The following is a 26,268-nucleotide window of genomic DNA, read 5'->3' as shown; positions in this document are numbered from 1 at the left end:
AAAAAACAGAAAATCTTCTCTGGAACAGTGTTACGGTACAGATAAGACAAAATAAAACCAAGAAATTTAGACCTTGGTTCAGAATATAAAGGGCAGGACAGCAAATAATGTGGCAGATCTTCAGTCTCTGGAGCATCACAAATACATAAACGTTGAGCCAGAGGAATTTGAGAATATCTGCCGTCATTCATAGCTGTTGGCATAGTTGGAAAACAGAGACCCAGAAAAGCTTGCCTAAGTTTTGGGGAAGTAATTTTTGGCAAATAGCAGCTCTTTGATGGTCATATTTGTAGAGCCTGTACCATTTTGAAAATTTTGAATTATTAATAGCCTGTCTGTCCAGGAAAACACTGTGACCAAAGATACATTCATGAAGCCTCTCTTTTGAGTTCAGAGTAGAAAATGCATCAACTGAGATGAAATAGGATTGTACTAAATTATAGTATCTTGCACACCAGAATTTACAATTTCACAGCTGTTCATAACATAATTTAGGCAAAACTTGGACAGAAGATTCTTGTAAAGTTCTCCAGTAATTAATCAAGGCACAATGGATACGAGCTGTAATGGAGGGAACACCAACCTCTGCCCAAACCAAGGCAGCGGGAGTGCCAGGAGGCAAAATAAAAGTTTTCTAAGAAATCTATTTTGAAAGGGCCTCCAATTTGACTGTTAGAGAGTCATCCCAACCCCAAACTGCAGGGCCATATAAAATTTGGGCAACTACCTTACTCTGAAAAAATTTCAGAGCTGGATCAACTAAACCGCCTCCTGCAGTACGATAAAATTTAAGAATAGCTCCACTAGTTCTTAAGGCCATTACTTTAGCTGCTTCTACATGAGCTTTCCAGGAAAGATTTTCTGTAAAATGAATGCCAAGACATTTGAATTCCCGACTCTGATCAATCTGATGGCCATCAATGGACCATCGGAAGTGGAAATGTCTTTTTCCCAACACTATCACCTTTGTTTTAACAGTTAAGATTTAACCTTTCTTTAGTACAATATTAACTGAGCTTAGACAGCAGCCTACTTAAATCTATACAAGTGAATGATAACAAAATCATGTCATCAGCATATAGGAGAATAGAAACTATTTTTGACCAATTGCAGGAGGAAAAAATTCTGGCCCAGATAATTCTAAAACTATATCATTCAAATATAAATTAAAAAGTAGTGGAGCAAAAGGACAACACCCTTGTTTAACCCCTCTGTTGCTGGGGATGTGTTCAGTTAATGAACCAGAGATCCCCACTCTGACTCTGTTGTTGTGTTAGAACAGAGTTCCTTAAACAAAAACAAGAGATGTTTATCGTTATTAGTCTTGCCAATTTATACCACAACTGTTCTCTATCAATTGAGTCGAAGGTCGCAGCTAAGTCGACCAAGGCAACGTGAAGATGTTTAGTAAGTTCTGCAATTCCTTGTTGGGCATTAATTACTCTTATCACAATTATCTCCACCTTGTTTCTTTTCCCCACCCACAGCCTTCAACAAGTATTGCACATTCACAAAAAAAAAAGTCCCTCAAGACATTGGTCATAAATTAATTTTGCTAAAAGGCCACTTTGCGAAGGGGATGCAGGACCAAAGCCTCAACTGACAGTGTTCAAGTTTTACAGCCATTTTTCCCTTCATCCCCTTTTGCTTCTGGTTTAGCAACTGTGAGGACAGACCAGAGAGAATACTCTCAGGGAGCAGATTTGGCTTAGAAGCTGCCAGTTGCTGAGCATTACATTAAATAAACGTTAAAAAAATGTGCAAGCTGGAGATTTTAAATATATTCATTTAAATTGCCATTGTTCCTGGAAAGGGAAGGGGCTGATGTAAGGTTACTGGTAAGAATGCATGCTTTGGATGTGTGAAGTCCAGGTTTAACTCCTAATACCTTAAAGCAGGGATGGTCAGAATTCAGGCTTGTGGGATCTGCTTTTGGGTTTGTTTGTTTTTTACTAGAACCCTGAGGTCAACCACCCAAAGCCAGGTTCAAAAGACATACACTTAAAAATAAAAATTATAAGCAGAGAAATTAGTTTTGCGTGCCAGAACTGAACTGAGTTCACAATTCTTACAGACAAAAATGCACTTCTGGTTAACCCCACTACCACCACTTTTCTTCATTAAAGCAGTATAACATTGGGCAGGAGTGGTCACTGTTAAACAATTGGGAATTATAACTCTTCGGAGATCTACTTCAAACCACACAGAGCTCTACTAGTGGACCCTGATCTAATTTATGCCCAACCATCTTAAAGAGATCAGAGTAAAGGGTCCCAAGACCTCAAAACCAAGTTCAAGGTCAGTAACCAATAAGCTATTGTCAGGAGCGCCCTTGCTGCCTTCTGAAATCCTCAAGTAGCCAGAATCAACACACAGACTATAGGGCTCTTTTCCAAGGCTTTATTTCCATTCAACCTAATGACGCTTACAGATGCTAATTGCATGAACCTAATGAGGGAAACTTAAGAGAGCTGCCTACCAGAGGTTTCTAGCCTTAGTGAATCAGTTGATCTCCGTTTGGAGGGCAGAGGCAGGAAACCTCTGAATTTAAGGGGGCGAAAGTCCACCTCTTTCCCGTGGGGCATCGGGGTGCAGCTGTTGACCTCGCGCCTCCTCTCAGCGCCCTCCATCTCCTGCTTGTCCCTTCGCTGGCACCTAGCACCCCGAAGCTCCAATTGTCCCTCCCCCTGCCTGCCAGGGTCACTACCACTATCATGAACGTGAGCAGGGAGGGACTCTCCCTCCAGCGGCACCTCTGAACAGCGCGTGGGTTCCTCTCCCACAGTTTCTATCTCTTGCTCAGAATCAGAACTGCTTGGGGGCTCTATGGGCTCCGATCCAACCCTGACAGCTATACAGATTGTTACACTTACTCCATTTCAGTGTATTTAACTACACCTACAGTTAGTCCAATCCTCAAGATTGATAACAAATTCTCATCTTGGTTCTTAAGATGGGAAAAGACTAGCAGATTTCAAAATTTTTGACCTGAAACAAGAAGTAGGTTTCTTTGCATTTAAAACTTTAGCTACAATGTTTAAGCACCATCCCACCACCACACAGAATTAGCTTACCGCAAGCTGGGAACTACTGCATATTGTGTAGAAACAGCTTATTTCAAGCCAGGAAAACATCAAAGCACTGTTTGAATACCCCACATCTACTGCAAACAAAATAATGTCTTCTCTAATTACTAACAGTGTGCACTGTCTGATCACCAGCTATAGTAAAGCTATATGTTTTACTTCCCTCATATTTAACAATTACACTGCACTTATAATTTGTAGGGTGCTTTATCACCTTTATCACCCCACATTTTAAACATTAACATCATGAAAGAATGAGAACCAATGGCTTGCCTGATACCATATCATGACCTCATGGCAGAGACAAGACTTGCCTACAAGTATTCCAAAACTAAACTCAGTTTCTCAAAAGTGACTCCAGCTCTTGCTCTTAAAGCCAGTCTGCATACATATTGACCTTTAACTCAGTATCTACATCACTGGCAAACAAGCAGTGCAGTCTTTCATTTTACTTCAGCAGTGCAATCAGACACCTGAAAGAATCATACACGCTCGCCATAGTGGAGTTAAATAAAGGTGTTGACTTCTGACTCTTACCAACAGGTGCCACAGAGCATTTCCCCAGCAAATCCTCTGCCAAATCCATTCTATTCCACTTTCAAGGCCATTATGCTTTGGCAGCCTCCCAGACTACATCAAATTTCTTAACCCTATCAAGAAATAGGGTATGTGAATAACCCTGTTAGGAGTAGATTTTCAGTGCAAAAAGTCATGATCTAGCATATTTATAATTATAACACTGTTATAAAGAAATGTGCCCTTATTGGACATACTAGAAAATTTTACACACCGCATTCAGGTTAAGTCTCAGAATTGAGTTTGAAGGGTCTTTAATATGCCACAGGGTCTGTTGTAGTGTGTTTTTGCTTTTGACTTTATTATAAACAAAATAAATTGAATTATTAGCTCTTTATATTAAATTCCATAATTAGCAACTTCAAACTAGCATTAAGAACTACATATTGAGATAGTGTACAAAACTAATAGTCCATCTAGATTTTTCCCTCTGCCAGTTGACAGCCAGTATAGAATACTACTGCTTCTAACATACCAGGGACCCTACAATATAGAGGAAAAGTTGTGGTTTATAAAAAACACGGCCCCTGCTCCAAAACAGTAGGGACAGAGGACTGTATATGCATGCTGCGTCCAAACACTGACAACAGAGAGCAGCATACAAGTGTGAGCTCTTAACCAGCTAGGCTTCCTGGCTTAAACAGAGGTGAAGATGATGCAGCAGCTGCCCCCAGGCTCAGCCATATGAAACCAGTCCTGGAGAGGCCCACTATTAGAATACTCTTGCATTCAACCATGCCCACAGCCATCTCTATTTAGTAAAGTGCACTGAGCTAACTAAGGAAATCTGTGTACGGAAGCAAGTGTTTGTGCACAGATCTCCTTAGCAGGATCAAGAACTACAGGGATAAATCCAATATTATTCAGTGTCTATCCAGGTGCAACTGCTGCCAATTTGCATTGCATTGCTTTCGGGGGGATGGGTGTTCACATGATCAGTAGGGGAAACAATGTATCATTAGTTGTTTCCCCTGCCCGTGCCAGTCATGCAACCAGGATTACCCTAGCTACCCGCACCACGTTGCAGGTTGCTGTGTCATCCAAACCTAGCATACAGCGTGGCCGTGGTGACTATTCACCCACGCTACAACCACTACTGCAAGCCACAGGTTGTAGGGTGGGTGAAAAATCACTATGCCCATGCCGGGTTTGGATGACACAGCAACCCATGATGCGATGCGAATAATTAGGGTAATCCCAGTCGTGTGATCGACATGCATGGGGGCGGGGGAAACAAGCAAAGCTATGTTGTTTCCCCTGATCGTCCGAACCCCATCAATGTAATGCACACCTAAAAGTACAGCCACATCTGGAGGTATATTCTGAGTGCATATTCCATTGAACAAAATACAGGGTAAATAAGTCTGCTTCTGCATACAGATGTTCTTAGTTGGAAAGAAGCTGGGGGAAGGGGTTAAAGAGCAAAGGTAAGAGGAGGGAAAGTGTCCTAATCTTTGTTTGTCCCCTTTCGTTCCTGCTTCCAAAACAAATTCCTAATTGTCATTTTAAAAAGCCATTTACAGTAGTCTGTTGTTACATCATACTATGGCAAAATGAAATCCAAACACAATGTGCTGTGTAAAATTGTATTTCCCCTTTTTGCCTTATACCTTTCAATTTCAGTGGCTACACACAAGCAGGAATTGGTCTTGCAAGCCAAGCCAAGCCAAAAACTGTGGCTGCCAGGTTCCTGTCACCCTCCAAGGAAGCTGCCCCCGCCTTTCCTGTGGGAAAGACATCTAAGGAGCATGTTTGGCTTGGCTGCTACTAGGCAGAGCCTCTCGGGGCACTTAACCTATGAGTAGGCAAAAAAGCCCCGCACTGCCCTTTCCTGAACAAATGCTCATCTATACTAATAATTCCCTCCCACACAAAAAGTAGATTGGCTGGGAGAAGAGATCTGGGCTAGGTCCCCATCACTACTGCAGTCTGACGTGATACAACCTAGACAGGTTTACCACCTCAGTGGCGCTTGCCTCTGTAAGGGATTTATAGCTTCCAACAAGGTGACCAACTTCCCCCGCACTCCCCGGCCCACCAAAATATAGTCAGCTGCTCCTGGGACGAAATGGGCTATAAATCTAAACATAAAGCAATGCCACAGTTTAAACCAAACCTTTCTTCCACTATATGGTTAAATTGACAGGCTCCAAAACTGATGGACTTTAACCCCATCCTTTATTCGTTCAGCCTCCAGCTTCCTGCAACGTTTTTTTTCCAAAACATGCCCTTTGAAAGTTGCTTCCTTTGGCTCCCTGCAAGGGTGGTATTATGAAGCGCACATGCAAGACTGAAAGGTACCAACTGACAAGATAAAAATGAATGTAACTTCTTTTCTTTTTTTTAAGGCAAAGTGTCACATTCCCTTAGGTCTTCAACTGATTTATTCCTTGATGGTTGTGCAGGCAAATCATTCTTCCAAGTTCCACTAGGCACAATCTAGATCCTTACCATTCTACAGATAAGAGAGGGAGTGGTCCCGGGCCTCCTGAAAGAGGCAATGGTTGAGACCACTCCTGAAGAATTCCTCTCTAGACCCAGAAAACCTTAATAATTACGGTCCAGTTGCAAATGTTCCATTCCTGGGCAAGGTCCTTGAGCAGGTGGTTGCAAGCCAGCCCAGACACTCTTGGATGAAACTGATTATGTGGATCCATTTCAGTTGGGGTTCAGGCCGGGTTTTAGCAGGGCAACAGCCTTGGTCGCCCTGTACAATGACCTATGTTGGAAGAAAGACAGCGGGAGTGTGACCCTGTTGATTCTCCTTGATCTCTCAGTGGCTTTCAGTACCATCAACCATGGTACTCTTCTGGAATGGCTCTCTGAGTTGGGAGAGGGAGGCACCATATTGCAGCGGTTTCACTCCTACTTGGAGGGTTGGCTTCAGAGGGTGGTGCTTGGGGAACATTGCTCAGCCCCGTGGATTCTCCAGTATGGGGTTCCACAGGGGTCAGTTTTGTCCCCCATGCTGTTCAACACCTACATGAAACTGTTGAGTGCGGTCATCCAAAGTTTTGGAGTGCACTGTCATCAGTATGCTGATGACACGCAGCTCTATTTCTCCTTTTCATCTTCTTCAGGTGAGACTATGGATGTGCTTAATCAGTGCCTGGCTACAACAGTGGACTGGATGAGGGCTAATAAACTGAAGCTCAATCCAGACAAGACTGAGATGTTGTTGGTGGGTGGTTCTTCTGGCCGGATGGTGTTCAACCTGTTCTGGATGGGGTTGCACTCCCCCTGAAGGAGCAGGTCTGTAGCTTGGGGGTCCTCCTGGAGCCATCTTTGTCACTTGAGGCTCAGGTGGCTTCAGTGGCACAGAGTGCCTTCTACCAACTACAGTTGGTGGCCTAGCTACACCCCTATCTGAACAGGGATAACCTGGCTTCAGTTGTCTATGCTCTGATAACCGCCAAGTTAGATTACTGCAATGTGTTCTATGTGGGGCTGCCTTTGAAGATGGTTCAGAAGCTGCAGCTTGTGCAAAATGCAGTGGCCGGATTGATAACTGGGACTAGAAGGTCCACATGTATAAGACCAACTGGCCCAATTGTACTAGCTGTCTATATGCTTCCGAGCTCAATTCAAGGTGCTGGTTTTAACCTATAAAGCCCTACATGGCTTGGGACTGCAACATCTGATGGCACATCTCTCCTGAAATGAACCTACCCATACTCTACGTTCAGTCCTCCTCTGGCTGTCTACTCCAAGGGCAGCTCGGAAGGCAGCAACAAGGGAGAACACCTTCTCAGTGGTGGCCCCCCATCTGTGGAATGAGCTCCCTGATGAGGTCTGCCTGGCGCCAATGCTGTTATCTTTTCGGTGCCAGGTTAAGACCTATCTCTTTCCCCAGACATTTAGCAGCACATGATGAGTTTTAATCAGTCCTGGATATGTCTTTAGTTATGTTCAAAGTTGTCTTTAGTTATATGTTGTTTGTATATTGTCTGTGTACTTTTATATAAATGGCTTTTAAACTTTTATATTGTATTTTAAAGTTTTAACTTCTGTAAACTGCCTAGAGAGCTTCAGCTATGGGGCAATATAGAGATGATGATGATAGAAAACTAGGACTAAAGAACAAGGAACTTGAAATATTTTCACAACCTGTGAGCCAACAAGCAACCATTAGTGTGCCAGCTTCATCTTGCCCTCACCAATCAACTCTATTTGCATCAAACCACAGATAAAAGTGCAATTCCTCCAAGAAGATGCCCACAGAGCAAACAGCCTCAAATAACTCCAACAAGTAAGCTCTCATCATATGTTCTCACTAAGACTGAAGTATTAAAAGCAAAAATAAAACATTTTTTATAAATAGGCAAGCCGATACTCAACTGCAAGGATATTTTCCTCTATTCCAGTGATATACCATAGGGGAAATCTGGTTTTGCTGTTCAAAATGGAAACTCTATAGCAGACAGAACAACAAGCAGAAGCCCTAGGTAATTAGCCAACTCAATCTGGAAATGTAAAATGTGTTATTTGCTCTGAATGCCTATGCCTGAGAGGTCACCTACTCCCTGCATTGTTTCAACAAAAAGTTCCCTGCTAAGTAGCAATTTGTGTTGTTAATAAAGGGGTAGGGCAGAAGACTACACTGGGCAGCTCCAGTGCATGAAAGGACTTAATATGCAATCGACATCATGTCCAATACACTTTGAGAAGTCAAGTTGCCATGGAGGCAAGCTTTGCCAACTGATTCCAACCAGCCATTTGCATGAAACCCCTTAAGGCAAATCAGGGTCTTGCAAAGTCAATAATAAACACAAGACAGAGGTTGCATGGTTCTCACAACCTTGGAGTATGTATGAAACTTGTTCTAGATGAGACTACACTCCCTTTGAAGCTGCAAATCTGGAGTACTCCTGGACCCAGCCTTGCTCTTGGATGCCCATGTGACAGCAGTAACTAGGAACACCTTCTCTCAGCTTCATCTTCTATGCCAGGTATACTTTCCTGAAGGAACTGCCCTTAATCATAGAATCATAGAACAGTAGGGTTGGAAGGGGCCTATAAGATTGTCGAGTCCAACCCCCTGCTCAATGCAGGAATCTAAGTCAAAGCATAAATCACTCATACCTTGGTCACCTCCCAGGTAATTACTATACTGAAGACAGTATAGAAGCTTCAAGTGGTTCAGAATGCAGCTGCCAAGGTTTTAACCAGAGCTAGAAGATTGGGTCATATTACACCAATCCTTTACAAGCTACACTGTTTACTATTTGTTTCCAGGCTCTGGTTCAAGCTGTTGGGTTTGACCTTTAAAGCCCTAACAGCCTGGGACCAGAGTATCTCAAGAATTGCCTCTCCAAGAACTTTCTATTTCTGGGGCTTAAGCGTGCAATGGGGGTGGCTACCAAAGAATAGCCTCCCCAAAGAGGTAATCCTGGCCTCATTTTAAGGGTGTACCTGCTATCATTTTTAAGCCTTGTGGTACTTTCTGGTTTAAAATGTTTAATTATTATTTTATTGATGTTTTGTTATTTGTAAATCTCATTTAACTTTTAGAAAGATGTGATATAAATATTAGAAATCGTATAAACTAGTCATTTGCCTGAGGCATTCTACCCGAAAAACCCCTTCCCTCCATTCACCTGTTCTCATCAGATATTGAGTGCTTTGAGGTCGGCAGAGAATACGGAAATGCAGAATTGTTCTTTCCAGTACAATTGTCCTTACGCATATTTAAACAGGCAGGAACCTTTTACCCACCAACACCTTCAACTGTGCTAAATGTCTTTTTTTAAATACTTTTTATTCTATTTTTTATCTTTATAAATGAACTAAACAGTACCAACAACCTAGTCATTTTCTACAGTTTCCAACAATACATTATTCTCAGGAGGACACAGCAATAACGAAAAAGAAAAAAAAAACAGAAGAAGGAAAAAGAAGAAGAAAGCAAGAAAGAAAAATAAAAAATAAAAAGTTACTTAATTTAAACTGCATTACACACAAACTTCAAGTATCATTCTACTTAAAAGTTATACCTATAACACTGCCAATATTACAATTCAGTACAGCATAATCAACCTTACATTTCAATATCATATCATCAGTCTTATAGCAAGGGAGCAAGCCTACAATTCATTTCCAATAACCATATATTGCCCTTCAGTTAACCTATAAAAAAGCTTAACAATTTAACCAGCCAAAAATATTACTAATAATGGTGCTAAATGTCTTGACAGAGAAGAAGTTCCTCCCATTACACAATACTGCATAAATGGCAGAGGACCAGCTGAAAGAGAACAACTGATTATCTATTGAAAAAAAACTGTAAAAGCCAGGAAGCTGCCAAAAAACTAGCAGTTGGGAGAAAGGGGTGGTGCCAGGGGAAGGCATGGCCCTCTGGAGAACTCAGGAGCACCAGACTGTGACCACAGGCAAGATAGATTTGGCCTGCAGGCTTGATATTTGACACCCCTGATCTACTCCAACCTGCTACTGCAAGGCAGACCACCCACCCATCTGCTGTCACCACTACCACCACACACAACCAATGCAATCCAAGCCAATGTGCCACAAACAGAGCACCACATAAAGCTGTCCAAAGAGCAAAACTATTTCAGATTATTCATTCCAGTAACCCCATGGTACATCTGCTAGGGGAAGATGTACTACCAAACTACCAAATTTGGGGTCAGGAAGGAACTGGCAGTCTGAGCAAGAAGTCATCTCTAAGGCATGTTAAATGTGCTTTCATCTAAGGCAGGCCTGCAGATTATGACCCACCAAAGCAATGTAGCCTACCAGTCATGTGTGATAGTCTGCCAAACTTTCAGTAATCCTGTATGCCTGGTACAAAGTATTTGGCAGTCCAAAATATTAAGGTAATAGTGTTGGCTGCTACAACACTGCCTCCTTATCCAAATATCTGCTCTTCTTGAAGAACTGGCATAACCCATGTTCCCTTCTTATGAAATCTCAAATTTTATGCCAGCTAATCTTATAACCTTCCTACTTTTGTAAATATATATATATATATATATATATATCTTTATCATATACACGCAGCAAATTTTAGACATCATTCAAAATGTTGTAGAGACAGGCTATCTTATGTCAAAGGAGCCAGGAAATGCTTACTGCAAACTAAGTTTATTATTTGATCAATATTACATCCGGTGACTGAACATACGGAAGCTGCATCCAGATTTCCTCTTACCTTCATCTCCCTCTGGTGCATAGGAAGCTGTAATAATGTCAATGTCAGCACAATTCATCACAATCTGGTTGGTCGCCTGCTTCACCTGCAAGAGACAGATTCACCTTTATTACATTTAATATTGAGTGTGATGCAAACCATGTAAAAAATAATTCAACATACCAGAAAACTAACTGAATTTCTAAGTTCAGTTCTGAACTTCAGTGCAAATAAAAAATCCAAGACCAATATTCTTCCATTCAGCATTTTCATGTAATAAACATAGGAAAGACATTATAGTTATACCTTTATAACAAGTACTACAACCTCAGAGTAAGCAGCTTGCCCAAGACAAGTAACAGTTCCCCCTCACTGAGCTTATCAGACCCACTTCCATGTCATCTTATAATACAGCCTTCCCCAACAACCAGATGCCCTCCAGACTACAAGTCCCATAATCTCCAACGAGCATGGCCACTGCTTGCAGACAAGCAAGATTTCAGTTGCTCTTAACTCCAGAGTCTGTACACTTTTAATATCAAGACCCACTCATGTAGTGAGATGCGATGGCATCACATATGGAGAAATATCATACGATGGCGGCCAAGATCAGCAACAAAAGCTGCACCCTAAAAGAAAAAGAAATGCTGCATATTCAATTTAGCACTTACACCTGGGCAGGCTGCAATAAAAGAGGCAAGGACCAACAATTTCCTTAACTGAGTATCTAACACTCTACTACAGTGTTACTAAAGTTTCAAGGCAGGTTGGTCCACTTCCTGCCCTGCCCAAGCCTGTTTCTCACACTGACTACTGGTGCCTTGGTCCAGGCCTCTATGAATCCTTACACTAATCATGCACATGTACATAATGTGTGTGTGTGTGTGTGCGCGTGCACACGCGCATACGTGTGTTTTTTGGGGGGGAGATGCAAACAGTCCCACCACATGCCAGTGAAACCAGTAGGTGACATTTCTGGGAAGTGGAAAGGAGAGGGAGAAGGAATGGAAAAGGAGGAAGCGTGGAGAGCAGATACAAGAGACTCTGCACAGTGGAGTCACCTTGGTCTTCTGCACCACCTATGTGAATAACTGACTCAGCAGGTAGGAACAAACAGGAAATTCAAATACTACAACTAATTTTCGGGAACATTATGGATGCCAAAGCCAGTGGTCAACTCACAGTACATCCCTTACATTGCTAATTTGCACAACTCCAAGTGTGAAATTTAAGCAGCTGCTCAGCATTCTCAAGTGACAATGCATGAAAGCAGGAAAAAATAGCACTGTCAGTCTTATTCAAATGGAAATAAACTTATTTCTCACTGCAACTTCTTTCACATTAGCCACATATCTTCATATGAGAATCCAGGATATTTTCAGCGATTTCTCACACCCACATCATATGGCTGTTGGCCTAAAAGAAGGGTTGCATTGAATAGTGGGATTGTCAACTGAGATCTGGAAAAAGTATGGTACCCAGCACCAACGTCTCAGCTAGGGCTGGAGAACTCCTAAACTGTGATCACACAGATGCCTAGCAAGTCAAAGTGAATGCTAAAAAATCTAAAACATTTTTTCAGCTCCCCACATCCTGGACCTCTACATAAAATTGCTAGTTTCTAGGAATATGAATCTTTTTTCAACCAAGTCCCTACGCATGCTTCTAGCCCACTTGCTCAGGTGACTAAGAATTTGGGACTGGCTCCTTCAAACAGGTGATTCCAGTGCCTAGGTATCTGGAACACTATTTCAGTTCTCTGTGCACCACAGTTAAAAAGCTACAATCTCCAAAATGATACAAATGTATTAAAATACAAAAGGTGTATTCAGACTACCACTCCCTCCTACCCAACCCCCAAAACACTGTGATTTATTCATGCCTTTACCATGCATTGAGAATCAACTGAAATTAACTCATGTGAATAGGTCCAACACATGAAGTGTTCCACTGGTTCCACAACCAGTCCTTGTCAGACAAGCTAGATCAGCCTTCCTCAACCTGGTGTCATGTACCCTGCCCCTGCCTTCCTTTGTAGTCAAGCTGCGTTTCCAGTCAATTACTTTTATTATGCAAACTTCAAACAAACAGGCCTTGCTTCAGGCTACAGACAGTATCCTTATGCAGCAATTGAAAACAAACTTTCCTACCAGGTTTTGCATAGGACAGTAGACTTCAGATAACTAGCTGGGTGAATGAATGAGAGATGCTACTAAACGGCTGCTGGCTACTACGGACCCCCCTTCTCAGACTGAATGGCCTACCAAGTCCCGCCCTCAAGGTGGGTCTTTCCACAGGGTCACCTTCCTTGCTCTTAGAGTGCCTCATGACCCTGTGTTGCTCCTCCCCTTTCATGTGACATCTAACCCTTGGGCCTCTTATTCTCACCCCCTCCTCCTCTTTGTTAGAAGCTTGAGTTCCCATGGGTTTAGGAGAGGTCCAGCCTGGCTGTCATCCAGTTGATTAAACTACAGCTGGGCTTCACCCTCTCTGTCACTGCTATTCTCACCAGGGCCCACTCCTGCAACCTTGAGACCTCCTTCCACATCCCCTTCTGACTGAGAATCAATTCCCATGTCCTCTTGGGGTGTATCTGTAGAGGTGCTGGGCCTAATCCCTACACCTGAGGCCCTCCAGATGTTGTGAGCTACAATTTCCAGCAGCCCCAGCCAGCATGGCCAATGGTCAGCAATGCTGGGAGTTGTAGTCCAAAACACCTGGAGGACACTGGGTTGGAGAAGACTAAGATAGATTTTCACAGCCTGTCCAACAAGCACTTCTACAATGTCCATTGCAGATTAGGCTCTTTTAGCAAACTAGTTCCACTTCATTACCAAGGTATTCCAATGCACAGAGAGAAAAAACTGTTCATCGAAATCCCACTCACCGGGAACGGTGTTACATTTACTTTTAAAAGGCATACTTTAAGATCCCCAAGCAGTGATGTAGGGTGGAAAATTTTCCAGTGATTTATTTTCCTGCAGAAAGCTTTCCATTTCATAAGTTCATCCGTAACAACTGGATGCTAATTACAAATACAATATTAGGCAAGGTTCGCAGTTTCAAAGTTGTAATTAATGTTTTACAGGTGATGGTTCCAAGCAAGTAACTGAGAGGACACATGTCACTAAAACACATATATGTCTCAGAGTGAAATTGAACTATTAAGTAGTGGCAGTGCAAGTGAAGGTGCCCCAACAATCTTAGTGGAACAGAGTTGAACTCCACTGAAATAGTTGAATGGTTGTCAGCATATCATGCACAGTTATAGTCATGCTAACTGGGGGATGATGAGGGTTGTAGTGCAACACATCTGAAGGGCACCAGGTTGGGGAAGTCTGAATTAGCATATCAAATGTTTTCATTACTTTTGTTTTTTTCTTAATTTAAGCAAAGGAAAGTACATGTACTGTCTTTACATTTTTACAAGAACTTCAATAAAAAAATCTCTGTAATATACCATTTACATCACATTAAGTGTGATTTAATTATTTCCTCAATTAGTTCAGGTCAAATATTTGTGGTATATTGAGACAAAACATTAACGTAACATGGGATACTTTTTTAGCTTTATTTACTAAATACAACTAAAGTAAACATGCAAAATTAGATCAATCTGTAGACCAAACTGAAAATTACCCTATGCAAATTAGCATAATTGGCATTGAATTTTTTTTCCTATTCAAACTGGAATTTTTATTTCATTTATTTTTATTTATTTATTTATTACATTCATATCCTGTCTTTCTTCCAACAAGCCCAAGGGAGGGTACATAATCTTCCTCCTTTCCATTTTATCCTCACAACAACCCTGTGAGGTAGGCTAGACTGACAGTAGCGACTGGCCCAAAGTCACCCAGTGAGCTTCATAGCAGAGTGGGGACTAGAACTCAGATCTCCTGAGTCCCAAACCAACACTGTAACCACTACACCACACTGGTTCTCAATTCAAAATTTTCTGGAAAACCAACATCACTATCCCCAAGCACCCTTGTAGACACATTACAAACACTATCCATACCTGTAAATGTGCGATACAAAAGAGGGTGTGTGTGTGTTTAAGGTAATGTTACTACCACTTAGATAATGCTTTCATTTAAGATTCTTACAAACATACATGGCAGACATACAAAAGAGAGGGGGTGTTTGGACCATCGCAGGGGGAAAAGAAGAAGCCATTGTGGCTTCTGCCCTGCCTCCACGCATGCCCCTTGGTTACTTAAGGACCAACGCTGCAGCACAGGTTGGCAGGTTGTGTGAACTCAGCATGCAGCGTGGCAGGGGTGGCTCCGTACTCACTCTACAATCCCTACCGCACATCGTGGGTTGTAGGGTGGGTACAAAGCCACCCCCACCACACCACACATCAGGTTCGCACAACATGCCGACCTGTGCAGCAGCGTGGGTCATTATGTAAATACAGGCACATGGCGGGGGGCAGGGGGAAAGCCACGATGGCTTCTTTTCCCCTTGTGATCATCCAAGCTTGGACTGTGTAAGTGTCAGAAAACATTTATAGGAATCAAGTTGGTTAATGGTTAAACATTAAATGTTTAGCCCCAAAGACCCACAAACAAGGCAGTAACTAATTATATACACACCGGCAGATTATACAAAATGGGCATGTTCACACAACACACTAGCCTAAGATGGGTGACCAGCCACATGGTGTGGGCTGTTTTGTGAACAACACCCTGCATGGTTAGCATGCCTGCCAGATGATCGCACAAACAACCCATAGTGCATTGCTTCTTTGCCTCCTTGTCCTCTCTCCCTCCCCATCAGACCATCACCTGGCATCCCATGGGGCTTGGCGACAGACACGTCTTGTCTGCTGCCAAGTCCCCCTTCCCAGCTCCAATCGTGGTGCTGATCACAGTCAGAGCACTTTTTAAAAATTTTCCTGGGCCCGTTTTTGTGCAAGAACGGGACTGTGAAAAAATTTTCACGCTTCCCCATGCCCGAGGAACGTGCACAAATGATTTTTAAAAAGTCGTCGGTTTTCCACAGATGCACACATGTACGACAGTGGGAAACCTAAGGATAGCACCTTGCCCCTCCTGCACTCCTGTATGTTGCAGTTGGCAAACATACAGGGGTACAGGCAAGAACAGCCTGTATCGCCATTCCTCTTCCCCATCAAGATCACTCAAGTTGCATTGGGTTTTCTTACAGCTCTCAAAACCAAGATGGCAAGAGCAATCTTTAGGGGAAAATGGGGACATAAGTCTACTTTCATGGGAAGGAGCAGGGAGAGTGGATTGGGAGATCCCTTAAAAGGCTAGTCCACCCATAAAGAAATGGGAATCCCTCAGGTAAGTGGGTAATCTTAAATTTTCCCGCAGGGTGGGGGAAAAAAAGTTTAAAATTACCCATTTACCTAAGGGATCCCCATGTTTTTATGGGTGGACTAGAACTTTGGGGTGGTCCCCCAATTGGCACCCCTCTCACTCCCGTCTCCATGCTCCTTCATGTAAAAGTAGACACATATCCCCAGTTTTGGGGAAAGATCGCTTTAGCAACTTGCATTTTGAAGGCTACTTTAGCAATCGGGGGGGGAATTGGGGGGACAAATTCCACCCCACCGCCCACCATGGACTTCATTGCCCCAAAGGTCCTATAGGCTTGCACTGGATTTTAAAAGTACCCCATGGTGAAGATCGGCCGGGGGGGAATCCAACCCCCCGCCACAGACCCTTGGGGCAACAAAATCCATGGCAATGAGGTGGATTCTCCCCATGGATTCTCCCCCTGCCACCAATTTGCAGCACTGGAGCACTTTTAAAATCCAATGCAACTCTATGGAGCCAATCTCCATAGGGTTGCCTATGTGCCAAAAATCGTCAGCGGAGGGGGGTAATTCAAACCCCTCATAACAGATTCTATTGTCCCAAGGGTCCATGGCAGGGGGTTGGATTCCCCCCACCGCCGATTTTCACTATAGGGTACTTTAAAAATCCAATGCAAAACTATAGGAATTTAAAAGTACCCCCATGGGAAAATCAGCACATGGGAAGAATGCAATCCCCCACCATGGACTCTGTTGCCCCAAGGGCAAAAATGGGGCCAGGAAAAATTTTTTAAAGGGCTCTGACTGCAACTGGAGCTGGGAAGGGAGGTCAGTGGGGGCAAAGCCTGGAGGTGGGCGTGACAGCTCCTCCAAGGTGCCAAATGGACACCACTGGAGGGGCTGTCACTGGAAAGGGGGCAGCGGCTTGGCCACAATCAGAAATGGCGATCACGACCCTGCTCAGCAAGAGCAGCAGGGGTTTGGCAAGCAACTGACTGCCCGATGCCCTTTTCCTACGCAACCCATCATGGGTAAAGCAACCCCTACTGCAGACTGCTGGTTATGAAGGTTTGGGAAAAACAACCTACCCTGATATGAATGGTTTGGGTTTGCATGACATGCTAACCCATCATGGGCAGTCACCCGTGATAGGTTAGCATGTCGTGCAAATCCAGTCAATGTGTGCTTGTGAAGATGCACTCTCTGTAGTGGAGTCAATTGATTTCAGTGAGGCTCCAGTCACATGACATGCTTAGGATTAAACTTGTGTTTCTGAGAAAATGTAAAGTGAGCATTCAAACACAGTTTAACATATGACATTTTGTACTGCAGGCCAAATGAAAATGCAGACATTTAATAATTTGTAGGGAAGCATATTAAGAGCTTGATTAATTTTTGAAAGCCTCTTACATAGCAGGAAAATTTGTTTTCTAGAAAGCAGCTCATACAAAAATGAATATTTAAATGAGAATTATAAAAAAGATGTAATTGCAACAGAAACTGTATCTTCATTATTAAAAACATTAATTTCCAGCTTCCTTACAACACCACCTTGAAAATAACAATAAGAACTGGAAATACTGACACCATACTTCATTATGGCTATGGATACAATGTTTGATAACTTGCACAGCTGCAGAGAATATCAGCATTTTAAAGAGGTAATTTTTAGCCTCCACTGTTTCAAAGAAAAAATACACAAGACCAAAGCTCTCCCATTAACACAGTGCACACACAATACAGAATCCCCTTGCATAGGTGGAAATGCTTTTCATAGAATGGGAAGTCTGCATGCCTTAAGTTATTAACAGAAGCTCATTATCTTTTGAGCAGCATTGACCAGCTGTGGTCAAATGGAGTCTGTATTTTATTCAACGAAAGGAATTTTAATCCTTTACTGACCTTATTAGTACCATATAGAAGCATATTATGTGTGGATTTTCCTACTGTCTTTAATTTCAAAATTTAAAAACATTACATAATATTGCCATTATCCTTTATGTGCTTTGTATCAATTTATCAAGTAGTCTTTAATTACATTACATTATATTTCATGTTCTATATTCCATTATTACTTTAGATATAGTTTGAGGGCAGACTTCTGTGCATAGAAACAGTTATTGAAGGTCCATCAGCTATACTAAATGCACGTCCTGTGTAAGGGATGAAAAGTGACATCAAAAGAAATTAATGCATATCTAATCCCAATGCCTGACTCCATTGGGTCCCTATGCACCCAAATGTGTGCATGAAGCATTGTTTATCCACAGGTGCAGTAGCGGGTACACAGCTTTCTGTTATTCTTACAGTTATCTGGATCTGGGCCAGTATTTATACACCAGATGGAGAGAGCTGGAGAGGGTAGTTTCGCCTCTGCTCACAGGGTGAGCAGGAATGTGGATGAAAACTGAGTAATCTAGCCACCATGATACATGCTGTAGCAGCCTTTAGACTGGTGTACTGCATGGGGCTGACTTTTAGCTTTTAAACTTTTAAACTACAACTGGTCCAAAGTACAGTGACTAAGCTTCTGGTAAAGGGCTAGCCAGACAGATCATATATAACACCTATCCTAAACCATCTGCACTGCTTGCCAGTTTCCTTCCAGACCCAATTCAAAGTGCTGGTTTTGACTTTAAAGGCCTGAACCTCAGCCCAAGGTATCCCCTTCCATGTATTCCCTCTCTTGCACTATATTACTTTGAAAGAGATCCTGCTTTCTTACAGCAGGGGTGGGCAACCTTTTGCACCCATGAACACATTTCAAAATTCGAGAAACTATCCTGGGCACAACCATAAAATGGCTGCCATGGGTGGGCATGGCTAGTCACAAAAGACAAGTAACCTGCCCAGAGGCATTACTGGGAAATTAAGATGGCAGCAGCTAGAGGCTCCCACTTCACTTTGAAACAATCCCAGCTTCCAGTAAGAAAATATAAATATAACTTTAAATAAAAATCGGAGCAGTAGGGTGTCTCGGTGGGCACCATGTTGCCTACCCCTGCTTTAGAGGTCTAAGGAAAGCAGGTGAAGATTGGGTTGTGGGGGAGAATGGTTACACGGATAGCCAACCCCTTCTGTACTTTGTTACAATCCACTGCAGCAGAACTTCACTGTCAATTTCAGGCAGCGGAGCCTTCCAATATATTAGACAGTGACCCACGTTATTTATTCTCCCCCCAAAATGAAAATAACTGATTACCACCCAAGAACATAAAAGCAGAAAGAGCTGCCAGATCACATCTGTGAGTCAATGCCAGCAGCTATAGTCATTCTTAAGCCTCATCCGGGCAACCACATTTTTTCACTGATTTGAATCCAGTGTAGATCACAGTAGCCAAGCAGTAAGTCTAGTAATACACAACACCCTCCACTGCTCAGAACTCCTGCTAATTCTTTGCAGGAAAATAATGTGGTTCAGCATTTAGAGGACAGGTTGACAGCCTGTCAAAGTAAGCTCCTACGCGAAAGTTGTTCTTAAACTTGTTTAACCACATGATTGAATTCAGCTAATTATAATATTGCTGACATCAGGGATTTAGAGGTTTGGGAGCCAAATCCGCAAAGATCTAGAGATAATGGGTAGATGAGCTAGGCATGAATATCAGGAATTCCAAGATAACTAGCCAGAAATATTGGAGTCTCTGTTGTATTGGCCAGGATCCAAAGAACTACTTTAGGGTGGCCCAAGTACTTGGGGGTATGCCTAGTGAGATTTTGACTTTTTGAACAGTAAAGTCCCCATGCCATAACACAAACTGCACTTGACAGACCAGTTTCAAAACTGATTTGATATGCAGTCTAAGAGGCTGCAGGGTTGTTGTTTGCTTGTGTTTTTGTGGGGTGGGGGGAGAGTCCAGTCCAAAGCTCCCTTAAGTGTATGCAATGAGTTGTGTGGCTCTTTGGATCCCAGCCATTGCCCTAGTTATTGTAATTTGCAGAACCTCAATTAGCCCAAGGAAATAACTTTCTGGCATGTGAAAATCTGTGGCCTTCAACATTTGGAGAGACTACAAATATATTGTACAGTCAAAAATGTTCAGCATCTTAAAAACAATGACCTGAAACACAAAATCAATGCCTAATCAGCATGATCCATAAACCTGGCAGATATCACACAAGCAAGCTATAAAAAGCAACAAAGACAGGTTAAACTTTACTAAGTACATGAGGACGTCCTTCAGACGAATAAGAAAACCAAGACACTGTAAAAGAAGGGGCTTAAAAGGTCCCTCCATTGTCTGACCTTTTAGACAGAAGACACCTCCCACTTTTCCTGATAGCATATGTACATAGCAGAAGCCTATGCTATTGTAGTTTAGAGGGTAAAACTTTACATTTGTTCATAAGCATACGGTCAGCTTTCAACATGAAAGAGCCATCACCATACTACCTAGTTCCTGCACTCCCAACACAAAGCTTCATACTATAAAAAAATGTTTTGGTTCTATAGGCTTACAACAGCGTTTCAGTGTCAAAGGTCAGATAATTTGATCCAGCCCAGTATTATGTGACAGGCAGCAGCTCTCAAAGGACTCAGGTAGAGCTAATTCACAGCCTTGCTACCTTTTTAACTGGAGAGAACAGGGATGGACCTGGGCACTAGTATATTAAAAACACTGATTACTGCTGAGCTAAGACACCTCCATAACAATCTGCCTTATCACCAGAAAATCAGTTCAGGGTATAACATTACCTAAAAATAAACACAATAAAATTGCTATGAAGTTAAACATCTCCTTCCCCCTCCCTAACTCAAGTTCACACATATTTATTCATAGCCAAATATTTGTCCAGATAGAAAGGTCTTGGACTGTTTCAAAAATATGTTCAAGGCAAGAGCTATAGCAAAGCGCCAGTGGAAGGAAATTCCCCAGATGCAGAGCAGTTACCCAGAACTCCATGATCCTTTCATGTCTGAACCTGGCACACAGCTGGTAGGAGCAGAGGAGGGTGCTCTCAACCAATCTTAGGGCTTTTAAATGGGCATTAGGAAGGAGGCAGATGCAAAGGTTCTATCAAACACAAAACACTTTGGGTTTTTATAGCTGGCTAGCATGTGGATCTGGCTTCACGTGGGCTGGATCAGCCCTTAGCTTGATGCAGCGAAGACTTTAAGCAAACTTATGCAGCTGCCAGAGTTGAACACATTACGCCTGCCCAGGCCCCTAGGCACAGCCCCTGCCATGGTGACCCACATAGCCCTTTGAGGGAGAGGTCTGTCCATTTCATTCCTGGGGGGGGGGTGCCCAGAAGAAGAGGGGAGGGGGCAGCCGTATAACTCTTTCCCTCAGACTACTTCCAGGCAGGGCTTCAAACTGTATGAACTGCAAAACTATCTGCTGGTAGTGACTGAATCTCATGTAGTGACTGAATATGGTACTGCAGGCTTCAACCTCACAGACACATTTAAAGTAATTATAATTAATGCATTTTCTTCTTTGTCTCCTGAAGACGATGAGCCTCATGTGGCGCAGAGTGGTAGGCAGCAGTAATGCAACCGAAACTCTCCCCACAACCTGAGTTCAATCACAGCGGAAGCCGGGTCTCGGGTAGCCGGCTCAGGTCGACTCAGCCCTCCATCCTTCCGAGGTCGGTAAAATGAGTACCCAGCTTGCTGGGGGAAAGATAGTTAGGACTGGGGAAGGCAATGGCAAACCACCCCACTATACAGTCTGCCAGGAAAATGCTGAGGAAAAATGGCGTCCCTCTAGGGGTCAGTAACGACTTGGTGCTTGCACAAGAGGAACCTTTCCTTTCCTTCCTCCTGAAGACTGTCTTGAGCTTCCCTCTTTGTCAGCCATGACTCCCTTCTTCTCCGCTCTTCCTTCTCTCCCCCTCTCACCACATCAACTCCCAACATTCTTCTTCTGTTACCTGGGCAACTTGCTCCCTTCCCCTGCCCCCTGCTGTATCTATCTTATAATTTCAGCTCCTTCTACATTAGCCCCCTTCTTAATGGGATGCCTAAAACTATCCTGGATAGAGGTACAACAAATCCTGAAAGTTTCATAACTATTGGATGTAGGGTTTTCAAGCCTATCGAGAACAGACAGACAAACACTTCCATTTATATTATATATAGATGACCAGTATCACAGACAGGAATCCACACATTTTGGCTTGGCTTACTATCCAAATCATTATTTGTGGTTACCACCAATCTCTCCTTCCCCATCCCTCTGAGACGTACAGAGAAATTGGGGAAGGCATGTCCCACCTTCCCATTGGCTTTTGCAGGAAGGGCCAGCAGCAACTCACTGCTACTGCCTCTGCCAAAAGCCCAATGTGAAGGGAAAGAAGCCCTCCTTCCTTCCCCCAAGCATTCTGAGGAGGAAAGGAGAGGTCATTGTTACAAGCAGGGCTTTTGCAGAAAGTACAGGAGTGCCCACCACCAAAGGGAAAAGTGCAGGAGTACTCACCAAAGGGGAAAGGGTACTCACCACTCTTAAGAGTTTATGGAAACCTGACTGTGATTTGTGCTAACACTATAGGAATACTGAACAAACTCTGAAAAGAAAGTGTAACAACATTCTTTTATTAATACGCAAACATTTCAGGCTGCAGGAAGGCCCATTATTCATGTGTTGTTTTAAAAAAAATATCCAGTGTATATTAATTTTTAGTTTATCTTTTGCTTATAAAAGCTCATGCCAGTAAGCCATTTTGTCTCAGCACAGCACAACTAGCTATTTTCTACAACTAAACTTAATAAAATAAAATAAGCATATATGCTATGCAAATCTTTCTTCAGTACAATGAAAAGAGCAAACTTGCAAAATAAGCAGATGTATATAATCCTTCCAGCTTTCTTAACCACTTAGACCTGGTTCGCATGTAACAGCAATGGTATCTAGTGGGACCGACTGAGCTGTCTCCTGCATGCTCATTGCTTCCAGTTTCAATTAACAACCCAAGAAACACCCCCATTCATGTATTACTGTTACATCCAAACCCAGAAACTCTGGGTTGTTTAATCTCTAAACAACCCAGAGTCAACCCATGGTTTGTTGTTGGGTTAATTCTGGGTTGTTTAACCACTAAACAACCCAGAGTTTCTGGATTCAGATGTAATGATAAAACCCAGGAACAGGGCATTTCTGGATTGTTAATTGAAAGCGGAAGCAACAAGCACGTGGGAGGTAGTGCTCTCGCTTGCTGCTGCTCGGTTCCAACAATCCATGGCTTAAACAACCCATAGGTTGTCATTACATGCAAACTGGGTGGCCAGGTAACCATTTCCAAGATGTATGCACAAAGATAATTATTTAGTCCTTTTGTAAACAATTTAATAATGGGCTTTAACTTCAGGCCAATGAAAAACTATAAATATAAACTGATAAGCTGTACCAGATAAAACATCCCTCATCCCCATAGAAGTTTTTTTTAAGTATTTAAAAATCTTAACTTTCTCTATGCCATCTTCTCAGGAACATTCTGAATTGCATTTTTAACAAGACTAGGTTCTCCCCTAGTTTTGCTAGCTACCCAGTCAATCAACTCCTCAACCCAAGCGGCAATTACAAATCTGCCTATAAGTATTTTAGTTTCCAGGAAACAAATGAGACTACTTGTCAAAGTATGGAGCCAGAGAATTTCTTAACATAGAAACTGGGATATCATACATGAAAATCTTCTCTGTAGCCTTATAAACAGAATGGTGTGTTTTGTGTTTTCATGGTTCTTCATACAAAGATACTAAGGTACCAAGCACCCAAAGTCAATATGAAGTCTTGTCAGGGCACCAGTCTTCCTACAATATTTTCATGAAAAGCTGTCCAACAACTGAAGTAGAGAGTTCTTTCCAAGAAGCTTTCTGTCATGATACTGCTGCTATAAACTTTACCAGTGCACCAACTGTTTAGATTTTCTGTGGTGGAAAAGTCACAAAAGGAGAATGCAGCACATTGGCTATAGCATGTAACTTAGACAGGGAAGTAATTTAATCTGCTAGCTATCCATAAGCTTAGCCACTGCTTTAAGATACCACTGCTGCATGTGTCAACTTAATACACTTGAAGTAACACAGCATAGTAGGTTTTTCTTCTCCCTTGTGAACAAAGCAGATTCCAAATACACCAAGTTTCATCAAAGAGGAAAACAATGCTATGCCAAAATGAAAGGCTGCAAATAAAGTGTAATTTGTTTACTAGCCTTTGAAATCACATGACTTGCTACAATGTCAATAAAAATCAAGTATCTTAACTGCTGATCACGAAGAGGTTTCTGCTCTCTGGAGCTGGCATGAATACAGAAGAAAGTTGCCACTGAGGAATAGATTCAAAAGGGTCAATTAAAAAGCTCACATGCTTGGACATTTAATGACTTAAAACGAGATTACAGGGACCATTTAGCATTTCTCGTCTGAGATTGAAGTGCAGAAATTGTCACCATTGGGCAAGTGGCAGAACTCTTACAAATCTCTCTCACTGATGTGAGTGTTGACCTTTTGCTAATCCGGTGCTTAAAGTGGTTAACAATGTTAGGATTTTCAGTTGTTTTAAGGCTGTTCATTGACCATGTGAAATTGTAGAAGAAATTACTTTCAAGACTGAGTTGCAAATGTTTCCTTCAAAATTTGGTTAACTCTGGTTCACTCAGGTGGCAACTTAGAAGCAGTAGTACTATCCCACACTTCCTGCAAGGAGCTTAGGGCAGCATACACAAGGACCTTCGAGATAATGAGTGGCCCAAGGTCACGCAGAGTACTTCATAGCTCAGTCAGGGTTTGGAGCCAGGTCTCCCCACTCAAAGTCCATTACCCATATTGTTCACCACACTAGCTCCCTTTAACCACCAAATGAGAAAGTATTTTGTCTTAGGTCTTAGCATGTATGCATGGGTGTCCCCTGGAATTTTTCTAGTGGGGGGCAAAGCTGCACAGCAGTTTGTGGTTATAAGTCACACGCATAGAGTGCACTGCTACAACACACCTGTGCACTTTCCCTGTGTGTGTTCTTTCTTACTTAGCATTACATTCTATGACATTTAGAAGCCTACACAGAGTAGTAGAAGGTCCTGGGACCTGAACAGCACTAATGCAGAGAAGAGTGTTATATTCAAGGAGAATCATGAACTCCAACAAAACTTTATTTGAAGTGAGGGATTAAAAAACACATCTAGGAACAAGAGAAAAACAACCCAAATGCACAACACAGTACAGCTGTCTTAAGAATATCATATCGTATATTTTATGGCATCACTGCCCTTATCATAACATTATGAACTTCACATGACTCATCCTAGAATGAGATCCTTCACCTTGGAAACACTTGTGAACACATTCTAAATGGTCTTCCTCAACCTGGTGCCCTCCAGATGTTTTGGACTGCAACCCCAGCATTCTGGACCATTGGCCATGCTGGCTGGGGCTGATTGGAGTTGAAGTCCAAAATATCTGGAGGGCACCAGGTTGAGGAAGGTAACTCTAGAGAGTAGCAACGGAGTCTGTGTGGAGTGACTTTCGTAGTGGAAGGGAAAATGAGTATGCTTGATCAGGTTTTAGGGTTCTAGAGGAGCCTGCTCACTTTACTTTTCACATTGTTATCAAAACATGTTAGCCACTTTTTACATCAGCAAACACTACAACTTTTGCATGGCTTGAATTCTGACCTATAGCAATGTTCTTTTGGAATTGCATATTTTTTCTTTGAACTGTACATTTTGTGTATGGTTACACATTTAAAAACAAAACAAAACCTGATAGCATCAGAGAACAGGTCTACTATTTCTGGTAGATCTGGTGACTAAGCGAGGGATGTTTTATGAGGCAGGCACTCCCACAAGGTACCAAACTGAAGGCCTAACAGGCCACGTGCTGCCTGGTTGGGCTTGCCCGAAAACTGGCCTTGCTGCCCCTTCCAGGTCCACATTCTACCACTTGCATTGCAGCTACTCTCAACTGAGTTTGATGGAATCCCCATCCCAGGTTTAATTTACTGACCTCCCCTGGCTGGGCCTCACTTACCAGTATTGCAGGGAACTGGAGACTAGAGATAGCCATAGGGCAAGCATGTGGAGCATGAGGTGCTGCTGCTACTCTCAGAATGCTGCGGCTGCTTCAGTGTGGAGGACCCTGGTCATGCTTCTACCTGCTACTATCTGTTTGCCTTACGAGGCAGACACTCCTGCAGTGCTGGTTAAACTTGAGGGCACCCCATGCTCTG

At 42.6% G+C, this 26,268-nt stretch overlaps 1 protein-coding gene across 2 annotated transcripts in view; it reads right to left on the bottom strand.

Annotated features, from left to right (window-relative positions):
- The window catches only part of NPEPPS (aminopeptidase puromycin sensitive), a 105,394-nt gene that overhangs the window by 70,881 nt on the left and 8,245 nt on the right, over positions 1 to 26,268 (bottom strand). For both annotated transcript variants that reach the window (XM_084804732.1, XM_084804731.1), the window contains exon 2: positions 10,834 to 10,918. In XM_084804732.1, the coding sequence (XP_084660858.1) occupies positions 10,834 to 10,918 (85 nt within the window). The remainder of the gene's footprint in view (positions 1 to 10,833; positions 10,919 to 26,268) is intronic.

The sequence above is a fragment of the Heloderma suspectum genome, chromosome 6 (genome assembly GCF_057233095.1).
Source record: "Heloderma suspectum isolate Gila_16-S chromosome 6, 16-S_ref, whole genome shotgun sequence".
Taxonomy (NCBI): Eukaryota; Metazoa; Chordata; class Lepidosauria; order Squamata; family Helodermatidae; genus Heloderma; species Heloderma suspectum.
The sequence above is the reverse complement of the archived record's forward strand: the minus strand, read 5'-3'. Positions and strand labels throughout refer to the sequence as shown.